The sequence below is a fragment of the Stenella coeruleoalba genome (genome assembly GCF_951394435.1).
Source record: "Stenella coeruleoalba genome assembly, chromosome: 5".
In the NCBI taxonomy this organism is placed as follows: domain Eukaryota; kingdom Metazoa; phylum Chordata; class Mammalia; order Artiodactyla; family Delphinidae; genus Stenella; species Stenella coeruleoalba.
Window position 1 is genome coordinate 85,566,754 of NC_137150.1, and position 25,248 is coordinate 85,592,001.

Here is a 25,248-nt window from a genome sequence, read left to right on the forward strand (position 1 = left end):
CAAGTAGAAGGAGAAAAGGCTAGGCAAAGCATATTAATGGTCAGTTTACTGAGGAGGAAAACTGAATTGTATAGAAACAAGAAAAGGATTTATGACATAATTACACAGTGACTTATGAATTATATACGTTTTATGACTCTTTCGAACATAGATAGACCATCAAGAGAAGACTCAGAGTTACATAATAGTAATTGAATTTGACCATCTCTGATATTTTGCCAACATTTGGCCTTATACAAATCATAGGTTTACATTTTAAAACTTTTTTGTTTTGAAGTTCTATTTGTTAAGGTAGGAGGATAAAACACACTTTATTTAACAATTTGTTAGCTTGACTTATAACTTTAAAATATTTAGACATGTGCTATGTGGGCCTCCATCTGTACTCTCACATGGGCCCAACAAATATTAGGAGTGGACTGATAAAGGAGAAAGAATAATAAAAAAAATCAGAGCAGGCCTTTGTACCTATTGTGGAAGACTATACAAGCATAACAGTGGTTAAACAGTGTATTGATTTTCTGTTGCTGCTCTAACAAAATACAGCAGTTTAATGGCTTAAAACAACTCTTGTCTTACAAATTTATTGTCTTACAGTTCTGGAGGTCAGAAATCTGAAATGGCTTTAACTGGGCTAAAATCAAGGTATCAGCAAGGCTGTGTTCCTTCTAGATGTTCTAGAGGAGAATCTGCCTCTTTGCCTTTTCCAGTTTCTAGAGGCAGCCTGCATTCCTTGGCTCTTGTCTCCTTTCTCCATCTTCAAAGCCAGCAAGGTAGCGCCTTTCATCCCTCTGACTCTGAGTTGCTTCCCTCCCTCTTTCCCCTATAAGGGTCCTTGTGATTATATTGGACCCAACTAGATAATCCAAAATAATTTCCCCACTTTAAACTCCTTAACTTAATCACGTTAGCAATGTCCTTTTTGCCATAAGAAACCTATTCACAGGTTCTGAGGATTAGGATGGACATGTTTGGGGGAAACATTGTTCTGTCTACCACAAATGGAGAGTGGAAATGAGAAGGCAGGTAGAAATTGGAGCATTTAGAGGAACAGTTTCATTTTTTACTTTATATAACTTTGTGCTACTGTTTCAATTGCTTTCGCAAAGAAGATACTACTTTTATAATAATAACATTAAAAATATATTTTGATCCCTCTCCATTTTTTGTTTCTTTTTATACAAAGTATATTTTATATCATGCATCTCTTTGCCTTGCAGGAGAATTATTTCAAATGGCCTCTTAAAGTCATTGTGTTTAATCCCATTTAATAGAGATACAAATTGGTGTATATAGAGCATAACTGAGTTACCTAATATATATATATATTTTCTGCGGTACGCAGGCATCTCACTGTTGTGGCCTCTCCCGCTGCGGAGCACAGGCTCCGGATGCGCAGGCTCACTGGCCATGGCTCACGGGCCCAGCCGCTCCGCGGCATGTGGGATCTTCCCGGACCGGGGCACGAACCCGTGTCTCCTGCATCGGCAGGCGGACTCTCAATCACTGCGCCACCAGGGAAGCCCTGAGTTACCTAATATTTATACTTGAATAAAGGGACAATCTTTTGGAAGAAGAATAACAGTGGAATAAGAGACTATAAGTAAGATTTTTTTTTTAATTTATTTATTTATTTATTTTTTAACATCTTTATTGGAGTATAATTGCTTTACAATGGTATGTTAGTTTCAGCTTCACAACAAAATGAATCAGTTATATATATACATATGTTCCCATATCTCTTCCCGCTTGCGTCTCCCTCCCTCCCACCCTCCCTATCCCACCCCTCCAGGCGGTCACAAAGCACCGAGCTGATCTCCCTGTGCTATGCGGCTGCTTCCCACTAGCTATCTACCTTACGTTTGGTAGTGTATATATGTCCATGCCTCTTTATCGCTTTGTCACCGTTTACCCTTCCCCCTCCCCATAGCCTCAAGTCCATTCTCTAGTAAGTCTGTGTCTTTATTCCTGTTTCACCCCTAGGTTTTTCAGGACATTTTTTTTTCTTAGATTCCATATATATGTGTTAGCATACGGTATTTGTCTCTCTCTTTCTGACTTACTTCACTCTGTATGACAGACTCTAGGTCTATCCACCTCATTACAAATAGCTCAATTTCGTCTCTTTTTATGGCTGAGTAATATTCCATTGTATATATGTGCCACATCTTCTTTATCCATTCATCCGATGATGGACACTTAGGTTGTTTCCACCTCTGGGCTATTGTAAATAGAGCTGCAATGAACATTTTGGTACATGACTCTTTTTGAATTATGGTTTTCTCAGGGTATATGCCCAGTAGTGGGATTGCTGGGTCATATGGTAGTTCTATTTGTAGCTTTTTAAGGAACCTCCATACTGTTCTCCACAGTGGCTGTATCAATTTACATTCCCACCAACAGTGTAAGAGGGTTCCCTTTTCTCCACACCCTCTCCAGCATTTATTGTTTCTAGATTTTTTGATGATGGCCATTCTGACTGGTGTGAGATGATATCTCATTGTAGTTTTGATTTGCATTTCTCTCATGATTAGTGATGTTGAGCATTCTTTCATGTGTTTGTTGGCACTCTGTATATCTTCTTTGGAGAAATGTCTATGTAGGTCTTCTGCCCATTTTTGGATTGGGTTGTTTGTTTTTTTGTTATTAAGCTGCATGAGCTGCTTATAAATTTTGGAGATCAATCCTTTGTCAGTTGCTTCATTTGCAAATATTTTCTCCCATTCTGAGGGTTGTCTTTTGGTCTTCTTTATGGTTTCCTTTGTTGCGCAAAAGCTTTTAAGTTTCATTAGGTCCCATTTGTTTACTCTTGTTTTTATTTCCATTTCTCTAGGAGGTGGGTCAAAAAGGACCTTGCTGTGATTTATGTCATAGAGTGTTCTGCCTATGTTTTCCTCTAAGAGTTTGATAGTTTCTGGCCTTACATTTAGGTCTTTAATCCATTTTGAGCTTATTTTTGTGTATGGTGTTAGGGAGTGATCTAATTTCATACTTTTACATGTAGCTGTCCAGTTTTCCCAGCACCACTTATTGAATAGGCTGTCCTTTCTCCACTGTACATTTCTGCCTCCTTTGTCAAAGATAAGGTGACCATATGTGCGTGGGTTTATCTCTGGGCTTTCTATCCTGTTCCATTGATCTATCTTTCTGTTTTTGTGCCAGTACCATACCGTCTTGATAACTGTAGCTTTGTAGTATAGTCTGAAGTCTGGGAGCCTGATTCCTCCAGTTCCTTCTTTCGTTCTCAAGATTGCTTTGGCTATTCGGGGTCTTTTGTGTTTCCATACAAATTGCAAAATTTTTTGTTCTAGTTCTGTGAAAAATGCCAGTGGTAGTTTGATAGGGATTGCATTGAATCTATAGATTGCTTTCGGTAGTAGGGTCATTTTCACAATGTTGATTCTTCCAATCCAAGAACATGGTATATCTCTCCATCTATTTGTATCATCTTTAATTTCTTTCATCAGTGTCTTATAATTTTCTGCATACAGATCTTTTGTCTCCTTAGGTAGGTTTATTCCTAGATATTTTATTCTTTTTGTTGCAATGGTAAATGAGAGTGTTTTCTTGATTTCACTTTCAGATTTTTCATCATTAGTATATAGGAATGCCAGAGATTTCTGTGCATTAATTTTGTATCCTGCCACTTTACCAAATTCATTGATTAGCTCTAGTAGTTTTCTGGTAGCATCTTTAGGGTTCTCTATGTATAGGATCATGTCATCTGCAAACAGTGACAGTTTTACTTCTTCTTTTCCGATTTGGATTCCTTTTATTTCCTTTTCTTCTCTGATTGCTGTGGCTAAAACTTCCAAAACTATGTTGAATAAGAGTGGTGAGAGTGGGCAACCTTGTCTTGTTCCTGATCTTAGTGGAAATGCTTTCAGTTTTTCACCATTGAGGATGATGTTTGCTGTGGGCTTGTCATATATGGCCTTTATTATGTTGAGGAAAGTTCCCTCTATGCCTACTTTCTGCAGGGTTTTTATCATAAATGGGTGTTGAATTTTGTCAAAAGCTTTCTCTGCATCTATTGAGATGATCATATGGTTTTTCTCCTTCAGTTTGTTAATATGGTTTATCACATTGATAGATTTGCGTATATTGAAGAATCCTTGCATTCCTGGAAAAAAACCCCACTTGATCATGGTGTATGATCCTTTTAATGTGCTGTTGGAGTCTGTTTGCTAGTATTTTGTTGAGGATTTTTGCATCTATGTTCATCAGTGATATTGGCCTGTAGTTTTCTTTCTTTGTGACATCCTTGTCTGGTTTTGGTATCAAGGTGATGGTGGCCTCGTAGAAGGAGTTTGGGAGTGTTCCTCCCTCTGCTATATTTTAGAAGAGTTTGAGAAGGATAGGTGTTAGCTCTTAAAGGATCTTAAAGGAATCTTAAAAAGATTCCTTTCAGCATGTCACTTCTCCAAAACTAGTTCCAATCTGAGTCTGATTCTGAATAATACTGATACCCCAGGGCTCAAGGAGTTGTTATTTGCTTCCAAATGGGCCCAAGTTAAAATTTAATTTAAATACCTGATGACATATTCCTGGGAAAGCTTAACTCTTTTAGCGGTAGTAATAGTTTATTTCTCTTTTTTCTTGATCCTCTCACGTCAGCAAACCAGATTTAAGCAGTCATAAAATGCATTACCTTAGAAGAGAGATTATTTAATACATGCACAATGGACAAAGATAAAAGCAGCCTACCCTTCACATCACTGCCCACATCTCTTCTCCCAAAAGTTTCTCCCAAGACATTCTAATGGTCCGGGTTTCCTCCCTCTGGATGGAGATGCCTCATGATAGATACTGTGGTGATGATTTGCTTTGGAAGATGGAAGCGTGGCTGCTGTGTTCCCACTGCCGTTGGTTCTGGGGTTTTCGTTTTGAAAAATTAGGGTTTATATATCATTAGGTGATGATATATCACCTAATGCTTCATATATCACCTGTTAGCTTCATCATTAGGTGATGAAGCTCATCTCTGATTCATTCTCCCCAAGGTTGGTGCATCTCCAGCAGGAGCTCAGTCATAATTGGCCTAGGACAAATTTGTTAGAACCAGGGCACCACTTCTTATCGGTATGATTGCTTTATCATGTTCACCTAAGGAAAATGTAGAAACACTAAACCAGATAGATCTTATCTACTTCCTTTTTTTGATACAGAGCGTTCAACATCTAAACAGTCTCATAACCTTCCCCCCCACCGACAAATGTGAGAGGATCATAAAAATATTCATTAGAAAATTCCCCTAGACACACTTTCAAGTCATAGTAAACCACTCCGAAATTATTGGCAGTATATTAAATAAGATGAATTAAAGCATACAAGAAAGAAATGTCACTAGTAGGAAAATAGTCACAGAAACATAATTTAGACAGATGTTAATACAGCATAAATGATTTCAAGGAAAAATAATGTAGGACTTCTGACTTTTAAAATTCTTAAATTTGATGTATGGAATATCTGAGCTTTTATGTTTCATTAACATAGTCAAGTCTACAAGTGACCAAAATAAACAAAGATTTTAGTAGAGCAGATTGCAGAAAGGTGTGATAAAACGGAGCAGCTACCAAATGCAAGGGTTCTTCAGCTTCTGGTATCTGTTTATCTTTTTGCTACTGCCCACAAGTTAAATTTTAAAAAAAGTGCTTTTGAATTAAGAACTTTAGTCTCTCTCTCTTTTTTTTTTCTGATCCAATACAGTGGAGATTGGTAGAATGGCCAAGTTAGGAAATATTTTTAAAGTTAATTTAATTAATTAATCTTGTTATACAGCAGGTTCTTATTAGTTATCTATTTTATACATATTAGTGTATATATGTCAATCCCAATCTCCCAATTCATCACACACCCCCTCCCCCACCACTTGGAAATATTTTAAAGGAGGAAACAAAAAGACTTGCTGATGGATTGTGGGAGATAAGGAAGAGTAAAGAATCAAAGGATGGGACTTCTGTATCAGGTAATGCCAGATAGAAATTTAGACCAACCTTCCCACTGAAGACAAGTAGAAAAGCTAGAAATAGTAATAATAATAATAATCAATCTGTTGGAAGGTATCAGAGAACTCACAAGGTGATGAAGAATTACCTGGTCAATATCCAGAAAAAGAAAGAAATACAGATTGGTGAGGCTAGCACCTGTAACTACTTTTACCTTGGGGATATTTGTTGATCTAGATGAGCTGGCTGAAAAGTTAAGTAGTGCTTTACAGTTTCTTGGGGCAGGAGAGGTGGGGAGGCAAGGAGAAAGTAAAACCATTCCTCACGTAGACTACAACCCAGCTTTCAGGCCCCTGGTGGCCTAGAGAATCTGTCCTTAACGTTGGATTAAGATGATGCCAGATTGCTAATGTTCAGATTCTGGGCAGAAGTAAATGAAAATCTTCTCTGGAGACAGATAAAATCATACAGGGCCTCAAATTTTTTCTACACTTTGGAAAAAAACACACAATGCTTGGCACATGAGGAAACCTGACATCACAGAAAGAAACAATAGAAACAATAGATAATAGAGATTTACTCACAGCCACTCTAACACTGGAATTCTCAGATACTTTAAAATATTCTTTTTGTGTTCAAGGAGACAAAAGACAAAGTCAAAATTTTGGCGGAAAATGAGAAATTAAAAAATGACAGCAGATTTGAAAAAAAGAATCAAATAGACATTCTAGAACAGAAAAAAAAAAAATGCAGTAATCAAAAACTAAGCAGCAAAACTGAAGTTTGAACCCAGGAAGTTCAACTTTAGGGACCATGGTCTTAACAGCTACTCTGAAAACTAGGAAAAAAATTGTTAACATTCTTAAACTTCCAAATTTAATGAGAGTTTAACCAACTTAAACTACATTCTGGTTAATCATTGAAAACATTATGGGATGTCATAAAAAATAGACAAATATGTAGTATGGTCAAATATGTAGTTTGGGAATACAAATTTTAAGCCACTGATATAATAAAACCATGGTCAACAGAACATTTGTCATTTCCCTGAAAAAGTTCCATTGAAAATTGAATGAAATTGTAGAGAGATACCAGCTTCTATGAATGATATAATTTTCATGTTTCATATTCTTTTACCAGAAAGTTGCACAGAAATAATTTATTAATTTAATACTGTCTAAAACTTTTAAGGTGATCCCATTGAGCTCAGTCTGGAAAATTTATTTTTAAAAGTTCCTGTTCCTTCTTGACTCTAGTAATTAAGGCGTTTTGGAGATTAGATAATATGTGTCTCTTTTCAGAATACTTTGCCTGGATATTGGTTTTTAGCCAAGGTATATGACTTGGCTTTTCATTCTTTTCAATTCATTTCTGTATTCTTCTGGACTTCCCCGTCCCAGTTGTCACTCATAGATGAAAATAACATAACTTCCTCTGAAGTTTTTTTTTTTTTCTTCTTCTCTGAGAATTGCCAGTTTTACCCGAAGTTGCCAAAATCATCACCAAGATTCACCAAGCGGTGTGTAAGGGGAATTAGGAGGCTCAAACACTGATTGAGGGGCTGGTCAGGAGTTTGGAAGGAGGGGGAAATGGGTTGGGGAGGTCCCCAGCTGTCCCTCCCCTTTCTAATGCCACAGAAAAGGGATGTTTCTCTGGTCAGCACTCCTCCCCCTCCCCCATATCCAAGTTCTCTTTGGGAAGTGGAGTAACATGTTAGAATGTTAACATACTTTGTAATCAAAATCTCAGTGTAGCTGTTACTGAATTTGCTAATAAATTGATTTGTAAAAATATTAGCTTTGGTTTCACCAAATTATCCCCAGGGGGCAGCAGAGAGTGATCTTACTGCAAATAGTGATTAGAGGCAGAGCACAGAGTTTCTCCCTCTGTCTCTGTCTCTCTGTCTCTGTCTCTCCGTCTCTGTCTCTCCCTCTCTCCCTCCATCCATACGTCCACGTATCTCTCTCTCTGTCTCTTTAAAACAAACTATTAAGTTGTGAGAGTGCCCAAATGGAAGAAAGAATGAGTGAGTAGAACAGATTAAGGAAGGGTGATAAGTGTGGGAGATGCATTAGAGTCAAGACAGAGTTAAAAAATAGGTAGTAAAGTAATTTGCCACATAATTAAGAGACAGACTTGGAGTGAGATTTCTTGGGCTTGAATCCTATCTCCATCACTTATTAGCTGTGTGACTGGACAATTTACTGACTTTAGTAAACTGTAAAATGGGGATAATGTTTTTACTTCATAGGGTTGAGAGGGTTAAATGAGGCCATATTTATAAAATGCTTAGAACAGGATCTTAACTATTTACTATGGACAGAACCAGTGAGGTCTAGAATTGATATTTTAACAAGATATAAATATATAAAATGTGTTTACTAATTTCTCTGTTCTGGTTTTACTTGTTTACTTGATATTGCATACATTTTATTTTCAAATATTTACTTCTAAATTTTCTTTTTATACAATTTATGAACTTATATTGGAAAACAATGATTAGCTCTTATCTATCTTCTAACTTTTAAAGGAGAATTATGGAGGTATAGCATCAACTGTATATTGAAAGTGAAAAATTTCAAGGTAAATATCAATGACATAGTAGAATGTAAAAAATAGAAATATACATTTTGTGAGGCTTTCTTAAGTTACTCATCAGTACATTTAATGACTGTGCATGGAAGAAGATCCAGGACTTCAGATGGGTCTTCAGAGCTTGGATCAGGGAGGATTGCAGAAAAGTGAATTAGAGAATAGGGAAATAGGAAATGGCTAGGAGACCAGCCATTTTAGGCAATCATAGATTGAATTATAGTGGCTCTGTGGTAATTCATTAGCCTCAGATCTCTAACCATTGTACCATGAGGGCAGGGAGGAAATAAAATAAAGAGTGGAGCATTGTAGAGTTTGAATTCTTTGAAATTCTTCTCATTGTTGGGCATTGTTCTTTCACCTCCATGAAATAGTTACATTAGCAACTGGGTGGCAGTAGGACAGGGTAAACTGAGGGACTTGGGATTAAGCGTTTAGTAGTGTGCATGTGAGTTTGTGTGTGTGCGTGTGTACGCACATGCAAATGGAAGGGTAAGTCAGGCCACATATCTAAGCCAGAATGTTCACAGAGAGCAAAAATGACAAGTAGGCATTGGCCCATTACTGCAAGGATACACATCCAGAAGTTTCAGCTAAGGAAGGAGGAGCAGGCAGGTACTTCAGTTATAGGCAGTCAAGACTCAAATCCAAGAGGTGAAAGAGCAGGCAATGGAGAACAAGGGGTCAGAAATAAAAGGCCGTTAGAGTCTGTGCAGTAAATATTCAAGGTCCATGCAAAGCCTTTATATAATGGGAAGGGGTCCCAAGGGCAAGATGACAACATCTTCTTGACTGGTTTCAGTTGTGGCTAAGCACGACTGTGACACAAGACAAAGAGATACACCTGACTGGAAGAAGTTTACTTCAAAAGCGTTTATAGGCAGATGAATTTTTTTTTTTTTTTTTTTTTTTAGTAAATCAACAGTGCAAATTGGGGGCATTATGTCTTAAAGCAGCTCTAACTTACTAAAGCTTACTAGGCCTTTTTGTCTTGGCTACTACAACATTAACCTGCATAACATTGTTCTGTTTGTCTCTGTGGGCACTGATTCATAATTGGCAGTACTGAAGAGGAGTTGGAAGACTGGTGGAGTAAAAGGTTTGAGTTTCTGGTTTGAGGGGTACCTTCCTCTTGATCTTGTTTCCATCTTTTGCTCTGCTTTTTGGGACCCAAGGGGCACACCTAAGGAGACTCTTTGAGATTTTTCAGAGACCTGCATATACAAGACAATCACATTTTTCTCTCATTCTGTTGACTTTCACGGCTTATGTTTGGTGGATGGTTATGCTAACAAACCTTGGTCTCTTTATTGTTCTTCCAAATACTTGCTCTGCATAAGAGGTCAAGGTGGGAGTTGGGAGGTTGGGGGGATGGGGTTTTGGGATGGAGGGGATGTAAGAGTGTGAAGAGAAGGTCTCATCCCGCCAAATCTACTTTGAGAATTCTATGGTTTTTCACACCACGCGCTTGGCTCTTAACATGCTGATTGTACATTGTGGTTGGACCTGAGATGAGGGCATAGGAGTGTGTCTATTTAAAGCTGTTGCCTGAAATTTCAAGCCAGAGGAGTTAACTGGAAAGAACAGAGGGCTAGTGAACTTGAAATGTGAGTTTTACTCCCAGCTTTGTCAACAAGTCACTGGGACCTCAGGCAGATCATGTAACCCTTCTGTGCTTTAGTTTTGGCTGTGTCATTGAACAGGCATTAACATAAATGATCATCAAGAATTTTTGATGACATGAGAAAATGCTCATATCAATATAATATTAAGTGGAAAAAATAGGTCATAGACTCAATTAAGAAACTTGCCTAGTATCATCAGATTAGTAATTGTCCAGCAGAAACTCAATCCATGGTCTTCTTAAGTATTCCATGCCCTCAAGCACCTGATTTCACTGTCTTAAATTGACTCAGTGGAAGGAAAGCTTGAGAAGGGGAAGAGGGGAAATATATATAGTTTACTCTTTGGCAAGAGGCAAGATGGAACTGCTAGCTTAAAGAAAAAAAATGCATGTTATTTAATTTTTTTCCTGTTTGCAATGTTTTCTTCCCCTTCCTGGGGAGTTTTGCCTTGGGGTAGGAAACTCTTAGCACATACAGGAGTTTATTCCTCCCAAACATAATCTAAATACCTATGAATAGTCACATTAAGGCAGGTGTTTTTTGTTTTTGTTTTTTGGTAACTCTAAATTCCAGACGTGTGGCAACTAAAGATGAGTATTTATTTGTTAATTTGGTTCAAATGATCATTCTAGCTCTTCAAACATGAAAGTGAATGGGAATAAGTACTGAATTGTGATAGACAGTATTATGCTCCCCCCAAAGATGTCCGTGTCCTAACCCCTTGTATATGTGTAGCCTTACACAGGAAAAGAGACTTTGCAGATGTGATTAAGTTAAGGATTTTGAAATGGGGCTATGATCCTGGATTACCTGGGTGGTCCAATATAATCACAAAGGTCTCTATAAGAGGGAGGCAGGAGACTTACCACCAGAGAAGATATAACAAAGGAACAGGGGTGGGAATGATGCAGCCATGAGACACAGAATTCAAGTGACCCCTAGAAGCTGGAAAAGGCAAAAAACAGATTCTCTCCATGTGTCCAGAAAGAACACAGCCCTGCCAACACCTTGATATTAGCTCTATAAGATCTATTTTGGACTTCAGACCTCTAGAATTGTAAGATAATTAGTTTGTGTTGTTTTAAGCCAATCAGTTTGTGGTAATTTATTACAGTAGTAATACACTCATGATGCTTCTAGAGTTGTATGTGACTCCCATTATAGACAGTAATCACATAAGAATTTTCAAGGGAAAAATCTTTTATTCTAAACTTGATTACTGAGGCTGTACACCTCTTCAAACTGGAGATAACTGCTAAAAGTTATGATGACTGGGAAATTTACAGGATGGGTCAAATATAGAGAAATATCCTGTTTTGCTTTGTAAACCAAATTTAGACAAATCAGTTTATCTTGGGCACGTTCAATGCCTTACTGTAAAGTTTATCTGTGTACAACAGAAATGAGAAGAGAACCAATGAGCTGAAAGATAATTCAATCAATCCACTTCCTCCGTCTTTGCTTCAGTGCTTCATACAGGAAATCTATTGCTGTGTCAAGTTCCAGAGAAGTTTCTTCTGTTCCAAGTTACTAATCAGGCTGAAACACATAGTATTGACGGAAGGGGCTATGAGGAAAGAAGTGTCGTCGTGCTGCTAATGGGCTAAGAGGATCCAGCACGGAGAAGTGGACGAGAGAGAGAGCCTCACCATGTCCATAGCTCCTTTTACACCTGCGTGGAGGAACAGTGCTGAGTGAAGGGCAGAAAATAAGAAAACAGAAATGCCCTGCACTTGGATAACTTCTGATCTTCAGCTACTACTGATTTTGACTCTCTACTTAGTTGCAGGTGGGTTTGAATTCTCTTTGGGAGGGTGACAGGAGAATGACTGGTGAGAAACCCGGGCTAAGCTTTTCCTGAGCTTTCTTTGCCTTTTTTGTGAAGCAGAGCATGATAAATGCCATCTGAGATATGGGGGATGGGGTTTCCATCTAAATTTACTTCACTTTATTATTCTTATTTTCCTCTTTGTCTTACTTATTTTATTTTGTGTCCTACTACACTCTACATATCTCTATAATTTGCCCCACTGCCCATTTCCTTATTCCCCCTCCCCCTTTTTTGAGCGAGATAGAATAAATTAATTTCTAGTAGCAATTCAAGTCACCTGAAAAAAGTGGCGCTATTTTCGTCTCCCCCTCTTAAAAAACTTAAATAATAATCCCAACCTATTTATGCTCATATTGTTAACAGTATAAATTAGTAAAATGTATTGCTTTCTTGTCACTTTCGATGACCAGGCACTTTTAAAAATATAACACGTTCCGAAGTTTGGTGGTGCGTCTGTGATGTAGGTCTGTATTTATCTTTAACATGTGTGGGCTGTCAGAGACAGTTTCTGGGTTAGAAGACACGTTCTTCAACATCTAGGTTCCTGCAGGAGTTGTGGAGAACTTGGGGCTATTGCGGGGCTGTCCGGGTTTCACTATAGAGGGTTGGTAGGAGTGGGAGGGAGTTTTCAGGTTTCACTTGTAGTAGGTGGAAGCAGCTGCAAGGAAACATTTGGTTTTAAATTTTATAGTTTGGTAATTGAAGGAAGAAAAGTATTTTTTCTCATATAAATGACTTTAAAATACTATCTTCCAGCAAAACATCTGTTTTTCTGCATGTTAATCTTACTGGTGAGCACACGTGAAGTAACTATACTGTATTACTGTACTTTTCTATGGAGCATTTTCACATACTTTTTCTCCTCTGCTCTGCACAGCAACCCAGGGAAGCAGGCATAGAAGACATTTCTCCATCTTACAAAGGTAGAAACTGAGGCATAGAGAGGCGAAATGATTTTGTCCAAGGTTACACTACTAGTATATGACAGTCATACCCAGTAATAATATACATCTGTAAGCATCACTAAACATTTGAATAGGCAATTTTCCTCAATACTTAGTCATTATGCTTTTCACTAACAACTGCCACTAAGCCAATACTTAGTTATAAACTGAATGGAGTATTTACTCACTTAAAAAAAAAAACCAATTGATCTGAATCTTTCAATAGTTGAGGTCTTGTTGTAGAAAGTTCTTAAAGAAACCTGTACAGGACCCAACTTGGCAGGGAGTGTCAGCTAGGCAATGAGCCATTTATGTCAAGTTGCACTATGACTTTTGGGTAAAAGAAAAAAGATCAAGATTAAAACATAATCAATAATTTTGAATTTAATGCTTTAAAGGTTTGGGTTTAAAAACTATTTCTAACCACAACTAGGCGATACTACAAATATCAAATCTCTGAAGTCTGTGCTTCTATAATTATAATGTTATCAGAATGTTTAGGATAAAGATATGGAAAAGCAAATTACTTTATGTGCAGTGATTTCGCATGATAAATTCACCATGAAATAATTCAGAATAATGATACGCAAAGCACTTGGGGCATGAGTTTATAACTTTATCACTAATATTTTGTTATTAATGCTGCCAAACAGAAATAACTCACTTTATTATACAAGACAAACTCACAAAGGAGAAAGAGAGCTAATGACTTCACTGTAAACAACATACTATTTAAAAAAATCCACTTACTTTATTTTTACTTATTTGCTTATAAATTCAAGCAGTGTGGTAGTTGATAGACAAAGGTGATAGGCAAGATTTATTAAGAAAATACCTGAGAGGGAAAAATAAAAACAATGCTAATCCTCCACTGCAGAGTAAAGCTCTCCAACCCTGTGCCTAGTCCCCTTCCCTCAAACTCCCTTTACCCCACACCACTTCTTTTTTACTTTATTCTATTGTCTTCTAGATTTTTTTCTTGTGTTCAAATTATATTTTGACGTCCCCATCAAAATCTTTTATAAAAGATTCTATCTTTTATAACGATATATAATCTCACAGATATTGAGATTATGAGGTTACTGAAAAGGAATCCTCCACCTTTTTTCTTCTTTGGGCTAATTTTGACCATTTGTTATGATCTCCCAGTAGGGGGCAGGCAGTAACAAGAAGAGGAGATAAAAATCAAGGCAGGGCTGTTTGGTAGCTTCCGCAGGTTTGCAAAAAACCGAAAAAGAGATTAAAAGCAATTGAGAAAAAGAAGGTGTTTGTCCTCATTAATTTCAGTCTTCTCTTCCTTTTCTAATTTGTGATAGCTGTGAATTTACACATTATGGTAATTTTTAGGTGTGGTTTCCTCTAAACATCCATGCTTAAACAATTGATAAATGAACCAAAAGTCTTTATATAGAGTCTTGTATAGAGAGTGTGTGTGTGTGTGTGTGTGTGTGTGTGTGTGTGTGTGTGTGTGTGTGTGAATAGGGCCTAAAAATTGTTAGCAATCTAAATTAGAGAGATCAAGCTAAGATGAAACAAACGGAGAACATTTTCAATCATTCAGTCTTGAAACTGTGTATGAATCTAGTAAAAATCCAAAGATAGGAGAAATTATGGTGGGTTGGACTTACTGAAGCCTTTATGGAAGAGATGGGTCTTGAATGATAGGTTTGGATAGATGCGGAAAGGCAGAGATAGAAAGTGGGAGGAGGAGACGTGTAGCATGGTCAAAGGCAAAGTTGTTCAGGGAGAAAAAGAACTCTTAGCTTGATGGATCAGAGATTGTTTGTTATATGACTGCAGGAAATAAGGCTGAATTTCAGGGGTCCTTGATCTCTAAACAAAGAAACTTGGATACTGTACACTAGTCAGGAAAATAATATAATAAAACAATATTTTGGAGAAAAATGTGGCATCGGTATCTCACTGAGTGGGAGTGGCACTTGGTAAAGCTTTATTGTGAAGCAGAGGCAAGAGCTCCTACCCTTGAGTTTACATTTTAGGAAGGCCCATGACATTACTGAGAGGCATTGGCAGCTGAGAAGGGAAGTTTCTTTGCGGAGGAAGATGTTTAATTCAGTATAGAGAGGGCAAACACATAGGATGAAAATCCCTACGAGTACTTGGAAGTATAGCACATCCAGAATTTGTGGATGGAGGATCCCACAAAGAGAGTACACATGAAGAGATAAAAATAATAGAATAAACTCTAGAGATTTTTGGATTTGGGTCCTAGGAGTGATAATTATGTCTTCCTCTCTATAACAGAGAGTAAGATCTGAGAAGAGATGGGAAGGGAGACAATCTGCCGTATAAATGGAATGCTTCACTTTAAATAAGAGGACAGACACTCTTCTGAAATTTCAGAGTAAGACGAGAAGTTGGATGTAAGGACGCTAATAGGTTGAGGATAGAAATAAGGAAATGGGAACAAATGAGAGTTCCACAGTAGATAAATTCCCTCCCAATAAAGTCATGAGTATTTCAGTTAATGGTGCTAGTTAATAAGATAATTCAGTTTTCATTTGGTTTTATGTTGTATCTGAATAGGGATTAAAATATAGTAACTTTTAATATATACTTTTGCCTCTTCCCCCTTGTTGTCATCAACACACATTTGATAATTCCTAAATGGGATTAGGGAGCAGATCTGTGGTTATGAAATGACTTTGGACTGTGTGATGCTAATTGCTCCTAAGAATCAAGCCATTACTTTTTTTTATAGTTATAAACATTAAAAATTGAGTTTTGAGCAGAGAATGTTTATTAGCGAGGACCCTTGGAAGAAACAGCTGGAAAGTAGGACAAGGGAGCAGAGGGAGAAGTCCATCAGCAATCTTAACCATGACCCTCATCTGACCCCTCATGGGGGTCTCTAGAGTTAGAGTGGCTCCAGAGAGACTCTGCATTGAATCAAAATGGCTGGGGCTTTATACCTCCAAATTAGTCAACGGATGTGGGCTGCCCTGGGAAAAGTCTGACTGTGCGTGAGATAACTGAGGTGATCTCCGAAGATGCTGAGAACTGACGGCTGGCTTCTGACAGTGCTCCTATAGCAGCAGGAGCAGAAACTCATTCCTCGAATAGGATTCGGGTACACATACTATCTCCATCATAGCTGCCATTTCCAGGGCTCTTCATTCCTTCCTGAATTTCTGAGTTTCTGTCTGGTGTTATTTCCCTTCAACCTAAATAATTTCTATTATCATCACTAGTAGTGTAGTTCTGCTGGTGAGGAGTTCTCTTAGTTTCATTTTATCTGAATATGCTTCATTCTTGCATATTTATTCTTGCATATTTTTGCTGGATGTAGAATTCTGGTTGACCTTTTTTTCTTTCAGCACTTTAAAAATGTTGTTTCACTATTTCTGATGAGAAGTTGGCAGACTCAAAACATTGTTCCTCTGACTATAATGAGTCATTTTTTTTCTGGCCGCTTTAAAGATCTCCTTATTGTCAGTTTCACCACATATAATGTGTCTATGCATAGTTATTTTCATATTTTCCTGCTTGAGGATTACTGAGATTCTTGAATCTGTAAATTTATGCTTTTCAGTAAATTCAGGGAAATTTTTAATCACTGTTTTCTTCAAATATTTTATCTATCAACTTTCTATGCTACTTCATTGCAGGTCCCTATAGCTATTATAGGTTTTTTTTTTCAGTTTTTTTTTTTCTCTCTGCTCTTCAGATTGGATAACTTCTATTGATATATTTTTAAGTTTGCTAACAACTTCCTCTCTCACTTCTCTTAAGGCCATCCACTGAATATTTTATTTCAGATATTGTATTTTTCAATTTTAGAGTTTCCATTTATTTTGTAACTTGTCTCTTTTCATTCTGTTGAGATTTTTTGTTTTTTCATTCATTGTGAATCTATTTTCTTTTATATCACTGAGCATAGCTTAATATTTACTTTATGGTCCTTTTCTGATAATTGCAGTATCTGTGTCAATTTGAGGTTGATTTCTCTTTAATGTATTTTTTTTCTTCTAAGAATGGGCCACATTTCCCTGGTTCTCTGTAGGGTGAGTAATTTTGTTTAGATTGTGAATATTACATCTTAGAGGCTATATTCTGTTATATTACTTTGTTGATTTTTTTCCCCCAGAAAACATTTACCTTGGTGGAACTCAAACTAAAAACTCTCTCAGACAGTATTTTATTTCATTATTTTTTTTTAAAAAAATGTATTTATTTAGGCTGCACCAGGTCTTAATTGTGGCATGCGGGATGTTTGTTGTGGCACGCGGACCTCTTAGTTGCGGCATGTGAACTTTTAGCTGCGGCATGTGAAATCTTAGTTGTGGCATGCATGCAGGATCTAGTTCCCTGACCAGGGTTTGAACCCGGGCCCCCTGCATTGGAGCATAGAGCCCTACCCACTGGGCCACCAGGGAAGTCTGATCTCTTGGACAGTATTTTAAATCTCAGTGCTTTTACCTTTAGCTAGTTGGCTTCAAGTGTGCCCTGCCATGTGGGGCTTGGGGTCAGCCAGAGAGGTGGGTACAGTTTATACACAGAATTTAGAACTCTAGCTCTCTGCCTCTCTCAATTTCAAGAGACCAAGGTTGCCCTGAAATTTATATTCTTGTTCTTCAGAGAACTGTGGGTTTTCTATTAGAGTTTTAGCTGTCCAGTGTCATGCCAACTGCAGCCTTTCCTGGGACTAGAAGTGGTAAATATGGGAAACTTTCTTTCTTTCAAGGATTGATACCTCTCAAGAATCTTCTTGCTTTTTCTACTTGCCAGTGGCTTCAAATAGTTGTTTTTCTATTTGGTCCAGAATTTGTGGTTGTTATGTGTGGAAGCTTACTTGTCCATAAACAAAGTAGAACTTTCTTCAAATCTATGTCTTTTTAATATCATTGTGTTTTTACCAAGTGATATTGATTTGGTTAGTTGTATTATCTTGAACATTTAGATCGAATGTATTATATTATTAAATGCCTTTTTGTTTTCTAAATTTCATCCATGCCTTGACTATTTTGGTGCTTTTCATTTTTCTCAAGAAAATCTCACTCTCCTTTCCCTCGTTTTCTAGATTCTTATATATCTCTGTATTGGACTTAAAGATCCGTCATGAGATATAATTCTAACCGCTAGCTATGTCATCTTTAAGAAATTACTTGCCCCCCCTTTAAACAGTAATTTCCTCATTTGTGAAATAAAGGAGATGCATGACACTATTGAGAAGTATTGAGTTTTCAGACAGGAAGGATTTTAGAAACTTTCAAATTAAATTCTTTCATTTTATACATGGGCAAATAAAGCTCAGAAATGTTTAAGGAGTTACTAAAGACATTACCCAACTTTTTAGTGGATGAGCTGAGCTTGGAAATCCTCCATAACACCAAAAAATAGAGGGGAAAATGGATGTGGCAAGTATATGTGGGAGAATCTATGGTTTTTTAGATGTGATGTACTTGAAGTAACAGCAAGCATTCAAGTGAAGAGAAATAGCAGCTTAAGGGTTGAGATTTTTGTTTAGGAAAAATAAGTCAAGGCTAGCATGTGGGCTAGTTTTTCTGTCAGTCAATAAGTAAGTGGGTGTCTGCCATGTGTCAGACACTATGCTTCATGCTGCAGATACCTGAATAAGACAGACATTGATCCTGCTCTCATGGACCTTAGAATCTGGTAAGAAAGGTAGATATTAACTAAATCATCGCAAATAATTAAACAATATGAAATGTGTAAAGAGAAGTATAGGGTGGCATGGAAATGTGTAATTGGTAAGTCTGATCTGGTCTGAGGGTCAGGGAAGACTGCCCTGTGGAAGTGAGGTTTAAGATGAAGATGAGCAGAAAATAGCTAGGCAAGGAGGGTTGAGGGGATGAACATTCCAGAGAGTCAAACAGCCTGTACGAGGGCAGAGGGAGCTAAACTGTGACTGAAGTGGTAAAACAAGGAGAAAGCAACTGTGTCGAGGCCCAATTCAAATTCTGGAGGTGGGAAAGGATGGTGAGAGAAGGTGTAAAGGGAGAGAGGAGCAGGCGAGACTTGGGGCAATACCTTTATTAAGGTGCCTGAGGAGACAGGCAGGCTTGCAAATGAGACAGAGAGAAGCACAGGGTACTGGTAGAGGTGAAGGAAGGGGTTTTAGAGGGAGAGGAAAATAATAGCATCAAAGTATGCCAAGCAACTCAGGAACATAAGCACTGAAGAAAGGTCTAAAGTTTGACTGTAAAGGGCCTGGTGACCTTCAAAATTGTGGTTTGAATGGAAGGGTATAAGAGCCACAAATTGCTGACATAGAGGATGGAGTGGGTGGGGGGGAAACTGAGACTGTGGGCTTAGACCACTAATTCTATGTTAATTTTCTATCAATATAGGGGGGCCTGAGTGTGTTCAAACTTTGTCATTGGAGAACAGTCAGTGATTCGGTAAAGATATTTTCCCAAACAGGGTGTTCGCATATGCAGTTTTAAATTGTTTAGTGATTTCTTTTCTTTGTCCTTGCCATTTTGTTACTTTACCATGAAATACTATGACATCTTTCCCTACAATTTATCTACTACGTAATATGGGAGTATCTGGTTATAGGATTTATTTTTGTGGTATTGACAATTTTTGAAAAAATTTTCAAGTAGTAAATAGTGGTAGATTCAAAATTATTAAATCTAGTTGTTTTTATTCTCCAAAATATCATTCTATCTGTCTTTTATTGGCTCTCTCCTACATGTTACCCAGAGGTTGTTCTAAGCCAGTAATTTTAAGCTAGTTGCCAGACAGAGTCACCCGCAGGGCCTAAAGTATTAAAGATACAGTGGTGGCATCTTAAGCCTACTTAATCAGACCTTTCAGGGCATCTGGACTTTCACAAATCTTTGCAGGTTATTCTGATGGGAGCTAGGATTAAGAACACTGTTTTAGGTCTTTCTTCATTACCCAAACTATCCCTGTTGTCCCAGATCTACAGGCTGCTATAGATCAGATTCTGTTCACCTTCAGATTTACCCATCATCCAATGTGGACTTTAACTTCCCCAAATGATAAGGTTTCTGAGGGCCAACGCCTTGCCTTATTCATTCTACCATCCCCAGAGCTCTGCACAGCTACCTGAAGCTGAGTACATATACTCAGAAAACGTCTGTCAACCTAAACTTCCTCAAAATGTCTCTTGTATCTGTAACCACTCTTGCCCTTTATGCTTCTCTCTCAGAAACCAAGTGTCAGTCTTCAAAAGCAAGCCTCTACTTTTCGTTTGTCTCATCTCCTCCCACTACCTTTAGGATCCTGCTTTACCAGTTAGCCTCCTTCATTCTTGCAACTTCTAGCGCTCCCTCTTTCTGTCTACAAATATGCTATGTTCTCCTCTCTTCTTAAATACCCTCTCAGTCCTCATAGTTCCAGATATTGCCCCATATCTCTCTTTCAGGTTTGACATGAAAGGATAAAGCCACTGTCCCATTCTCCATATCTCCCATACCTTCAAGGTCAAACTTCTTGAAAGAGCAAGTCTACATTTGTTGACAATTGCTTCTGCTTGGCCCCTTGCAATCTGTTCTACCCCTCCCTCTGTACTATAACACTACTTTCTTACAGCTCCTAAATGTCTCTGATGACCTTGTTAGCAAACCATAAAGCCTCTTAGTCCTTACTTTAAGACTTTTCATACACGATTTGACCTTGAGTATTTCTGTCTTGAAATCTCTTTCCCTGGCTTCAAGACACTGCATTTACTTTCTACTTTTCCTCATCATTTCTGCTAACTTCACTTCCTCCAACAGATCCCTAATTTTAAATGTTTTCAAGACTCTGGTTGTGGCCTCTTCTCTAATTTCCACAACAGAGACAGCAATTTGGCAGCCCATGGGCTGGATCTGGCTTGAAGAGACTTTTGACTGGTTCATGTAATATTTTTAAAAATTTGAATTTGTTGCCAATATTTTTAAATTGGGAGATTTTACCCCAAAACCCTGAGATAGTGTCTGGGGTTGCTGTGAGGATTAAGCTAAATGATATATATAAAACACTTAATACTGTGTCTGAATTTTACAAACATTAAAAAAAATCGTATCAATAATTATTTTGCAGTTTCCAAAGCTCTTTCATAGATATTATTTTATAACTTATTTAATTGGCCCCTACAGATAGACTTTTTGGTTGTTTCTAGTTTTTTTTTTTTTCTTGGAATTAAAAACTATGCTGGAATTAATATCCTAGAACATAAGGCATACCTTGGAGATATTGTGGGTTTAGTTCCAGACTACCACAATAAAGTGAATATTGCAATAAAGTGAGTCATACAAACTTTTTGGTTTCTCAGTGCATATAAAAGTTATGTCTACACTATACTGTAGTCTATTAAGTGTGCAATAACATTATGTCTAAAAAACAATGTACATACCTTAATTTAAAAACGTTATTACTAAAAAATGTTAACCATCATCTGACAACACAGGGTTGCCACAAAACTTCAATTTGTAAAAATCTTAGTAAAGTGAAGCACAGTAAAAGGAGATATGTCTGTATCTTTGTATATTTGATATGCGCATATATTCATGATCTGTCCACTGAACACACTGACCCTTGTGATCACTGATACACATTTGTACAACATCTTCCATGAGCTAGGGAACAAATCTGTCTTCATTAACTAGTTTTGGACTATGTGATGGTAACTGCCTCAAAAAAATTAGCCCAACAATATGGCTTTCATTAATACTGTGTCCTAATAAAATGATGCAGACTTTGTGACTATCGTCACACACACAAAAATTATTCCCAGAAATATGGTTTTTATTATCATTGTATCCTATCCATGTTGCTTTTCCAAATGGCTAATTAGTTCTCCTAGTATCATTTATCAGTGATATAAATAATCATCCTTCCCCTTACGAATTTAAATGACCACTGTTATCAGATACTAAATTCCCATATGTGTAGATAAAGCAGCTGAGGTTCAGAGAGTAATCTGTGCAAAATTACAGAGGTAATAAATGGAAGAGCCAAAATGTTAGTTGATTTTCTTACTCTAATTTTGGTGGTTTTTTTTTCTATTTTTGTCTCTGTTAAAACTTTGGGTTTTTACCCAATATTTTGTTTACTGAACACCTAATTAGGTGTTGTCTGCTACTAAATTAATGTATTTTAAAACATAAATCACTTTCACACTGTAAGAACACGAAATATATGTTGTGATACCAGGATCAATTGTTGACATTATTATGTTAAAAAACGTAAGTATTCTTGTGTTTCTTTGTACTTATTTTAATTTTCTTGTATAGTGACATATATAATATATATTGCAGAGTATGATATATGTGCATTTTAAAGAACAATTATACAGTGAATATCTATGTAAATTAAGACATAGACTGTTGCCAATTCTTCCTCAATTATAGCTCCCAAACTTTGCTCTAAAGGTAGCCATTATCTTTTGGGATAATCATTCTCTTTGGTGTATAATCATTCCCTGGTTTTTTTTTTACATTTTACCATGTACATATGTAGTCCCTAACAATAAAATTTATTTTGCCTTTTTTTTTGGTATTGTGCATAAATGGAATCATACTATGTATATTATAACTACATTTATTTAGTCAATATTATGTTTGAGATTTAACTATATTTAAGTATGTAGCTGCTGTTCATTAATATAAATAATTTTTATCATAAAGTTTTAGATGTTTGCAAAATAGTTTTTTTTCCCCTGGAAAAATTCTGGTACAGAAATAACAAATATGATTTAAAATAAAAAATTTCGTATTTTACATTTCAGTTTCTTTCCTTTTTGGAGGCAAGGATCATGTTAATTGAAATATTAAGCTATGAGACAGATGAAGGAGATAGTTTTAATTTTAAAAGGCATGTTTCATTTTATATTGCCAAAATGTCAAACATTTATTTTTTTTTTTCTCTTCTGTTTCCATAGGAAAATACATTTGTCTCAGGGAAAAAATCCTGAAATCATTATGGGAGACTAGATTTATAGCAAAAGCTGAAACTATCTTTTTTTTTAGCCCTGGTCTTTCTTCAGATCCTAGTATATTCCCTCCGGATACATGTTCTCTGCACATAAAATTACTTTTATTTGGAATATTCTCCTCTCATTCTCTTTCTTATTATCAGCTTCTTGTTCATTGGGCCATGTATTAATCACCTATCACTGCATAATAAATTAGCGCCTAACAAATATTTATATTCTCACAGTGAGCCAGCAGTGAGTGAGAGAGAAAACACCAGGACAGAAGCCACAGTCTTTTTATAACTTAATCTTGGCAGTGACATTCTATCACTTCTGCTGTATTCTATTTGTTAGAAGTGAGTTAGTAAATCCAGCCCACACTCAAGAGAAGGGGATTTTACAAAGACACGAATACCAGGAAGAGGGAACAGTAGGTGCCATCTTAGAGGCTGCCTACCATGCCTCAGTACTAGGATAAGTTACTCAAGGTACATTTTATGTACTTTTCATTTATTGCTATTGCAATTTCACATAATTATTTGATTATTTGGTTAATGTGTATTGTCCCCATTAGATTGAAAGCTCCATGATAAATGGGCATTTATTGAGTGCCTAGCTATTGTAACTGAATAAATAAATATTATTAATGCAGCTTCCAGTTTCCCTCCACCAGTCCAAAAGCTCTTATATATGTGATAGGTGGTCACTAAGATACCATCTCAATGAAAACTAGTGAAAGAAGGCAGAAAGAAACCTATTTCCTTTCTTCCAAAATTTCTTGTAAAATTAGTGCATTACTTTTCAGGTAGCTTTAGTAGAGAAAAAGATCACATGAGTCTGTTATTCCAACCATTCCTGCTTGCTATTTAGAAAATAAAATTGGGGGGAAATTGGCTATGCTTTCAATTATTCTTACAGGGGTGGGAATACTCTTAAATTATATATCAGAAAAAAAAATTGTAAATTAGGATCCCTTCCCCCAAAGTTACAAAGTTTATGGATTTTCTGGCCAATTATCATGGACTTCCACTAGTTCCCAACATGAAAATCATTGCATTAGAAGCAGAAATAGAATTAGACTATTTGGATGACAATTCATCTTATTTTCAGGACCTCTGAAGAAAACAATGTCTCTTCTTGCTTGAATCCATTCATAACTCTAAAAACTGTTGGGAAATAATACTTTTATGTCTAACCTATATCCACAATATGCAGTTTTATATAACAGTACAAACATACTAACTAAAATGTTAAGCTTGATATTTTAAGCTTTCTGCAGCCAAAAAGTTATAGTAAAGTTTTCTATACTGTATTTACTTCACCATACTGGTGATTAGAAAAAGTTATGTGCTCAGTATAGCTAAATAAAGTTCTTCTGGCAATGTAATTTTAATTTTCTTTGTGTGATTAAGATCTCAGTCTCAGAGTTGCATTTATTTTAAATGAAACTTGAATCTTTAGGAGAGATGTACGGTTTCCTTTTTACTGGGTTTAAAACCTCAGTTTGTAATGTTCATTGGATACCTTTCACTAGTTATTCCTTATTTATTAAGTAAGGATGACAGTCTGTGTTTTGCAGAGGAGAGAACTAGAGTAAATAAATTCATTTAATTATTTATAATGATTCAGGGAAGAAGCACAGTAAGAAGTAAAACTCATATCCCTCATATTTTCCTGCCACTGCTTAATCCAAAATCGTCCAGTTCTGTATTTATTATGATAACTTGCAGAGTTTTGAAGTCTGAGAGCTTGAAACACCAAATATTTTCCTTGTGTAAAATATCAGAATATTCTCACAGATTTCAGTGTATTGAAATATATTCAATATATTTGTATTCTATGTTCCTTTTCTAAAAGAGTTGATAGTAAGTTCATTAAATGTTAAATAACAATAAAGATGACAAGATGCAAAGACCATAATAAGCAATAAGAATGACTTCTAATTAGTTCAATACTAGCATAGAAGCCTCAAGTTTTGGAGAGAAATATCAGAAGAAACGTAAAAATAAAGCTATTCTACATTATTCTCTTTTACAGCTATATGGTAATTTTATTAGAGCATAGCCAGATACTTTAAGCTACAGTTTTGCTTCAATTTTAGAATTCTTTTAGCTTAAAATTCATTTGATCAGACTCTTTACTGCTTGTTTGTATTCTCCCAAAACCTTGCCAATGAATGAAAGGGCAGAAAAATCTTTAATTTTTTGTTTTCCATCTTCATACATTAGAAATAATAATCTAAGGCACTATACTGACTATTTAAGTATGGCATAATCCATGTTCTATTTTGGTTAATAACAGTTACTGAATCAGAGGTTTTTATCGAGAATGGTGAAATTATCAGAAATGCCTATCTCTAACTTTTTTAGTCAGTAGAGCCCAGCAGAGCACAGGATTT

The 25,248-nt window shown here is 36.5% G+C and overlaps 1 protein-coding gene across 1 annotated transcript in view; it reads left to right on the forward strand.

Annotated features, from left to right (window-relative positions):
- Positions 1-11,115: 11,115 nt before the first annotated feature.
- Positions 11,116-25,248, forward strand: part of CD200R1 (CD200 receptor 1) — a 33,143-nt gene continuing 19,010 nt past the window's right edge. The window contains exon 1 of the mRNA XM_079921960.1: positions 11,116-11,954. Coding sequence (XP_079778086.1) covers positions 11,888-11,954 — 67 coding nt within the window. The 5' untranslated portion in view covers positions 11,116-11,887. The remainder of the gene's footprint in view (positions 11,955-25,248) is intronic.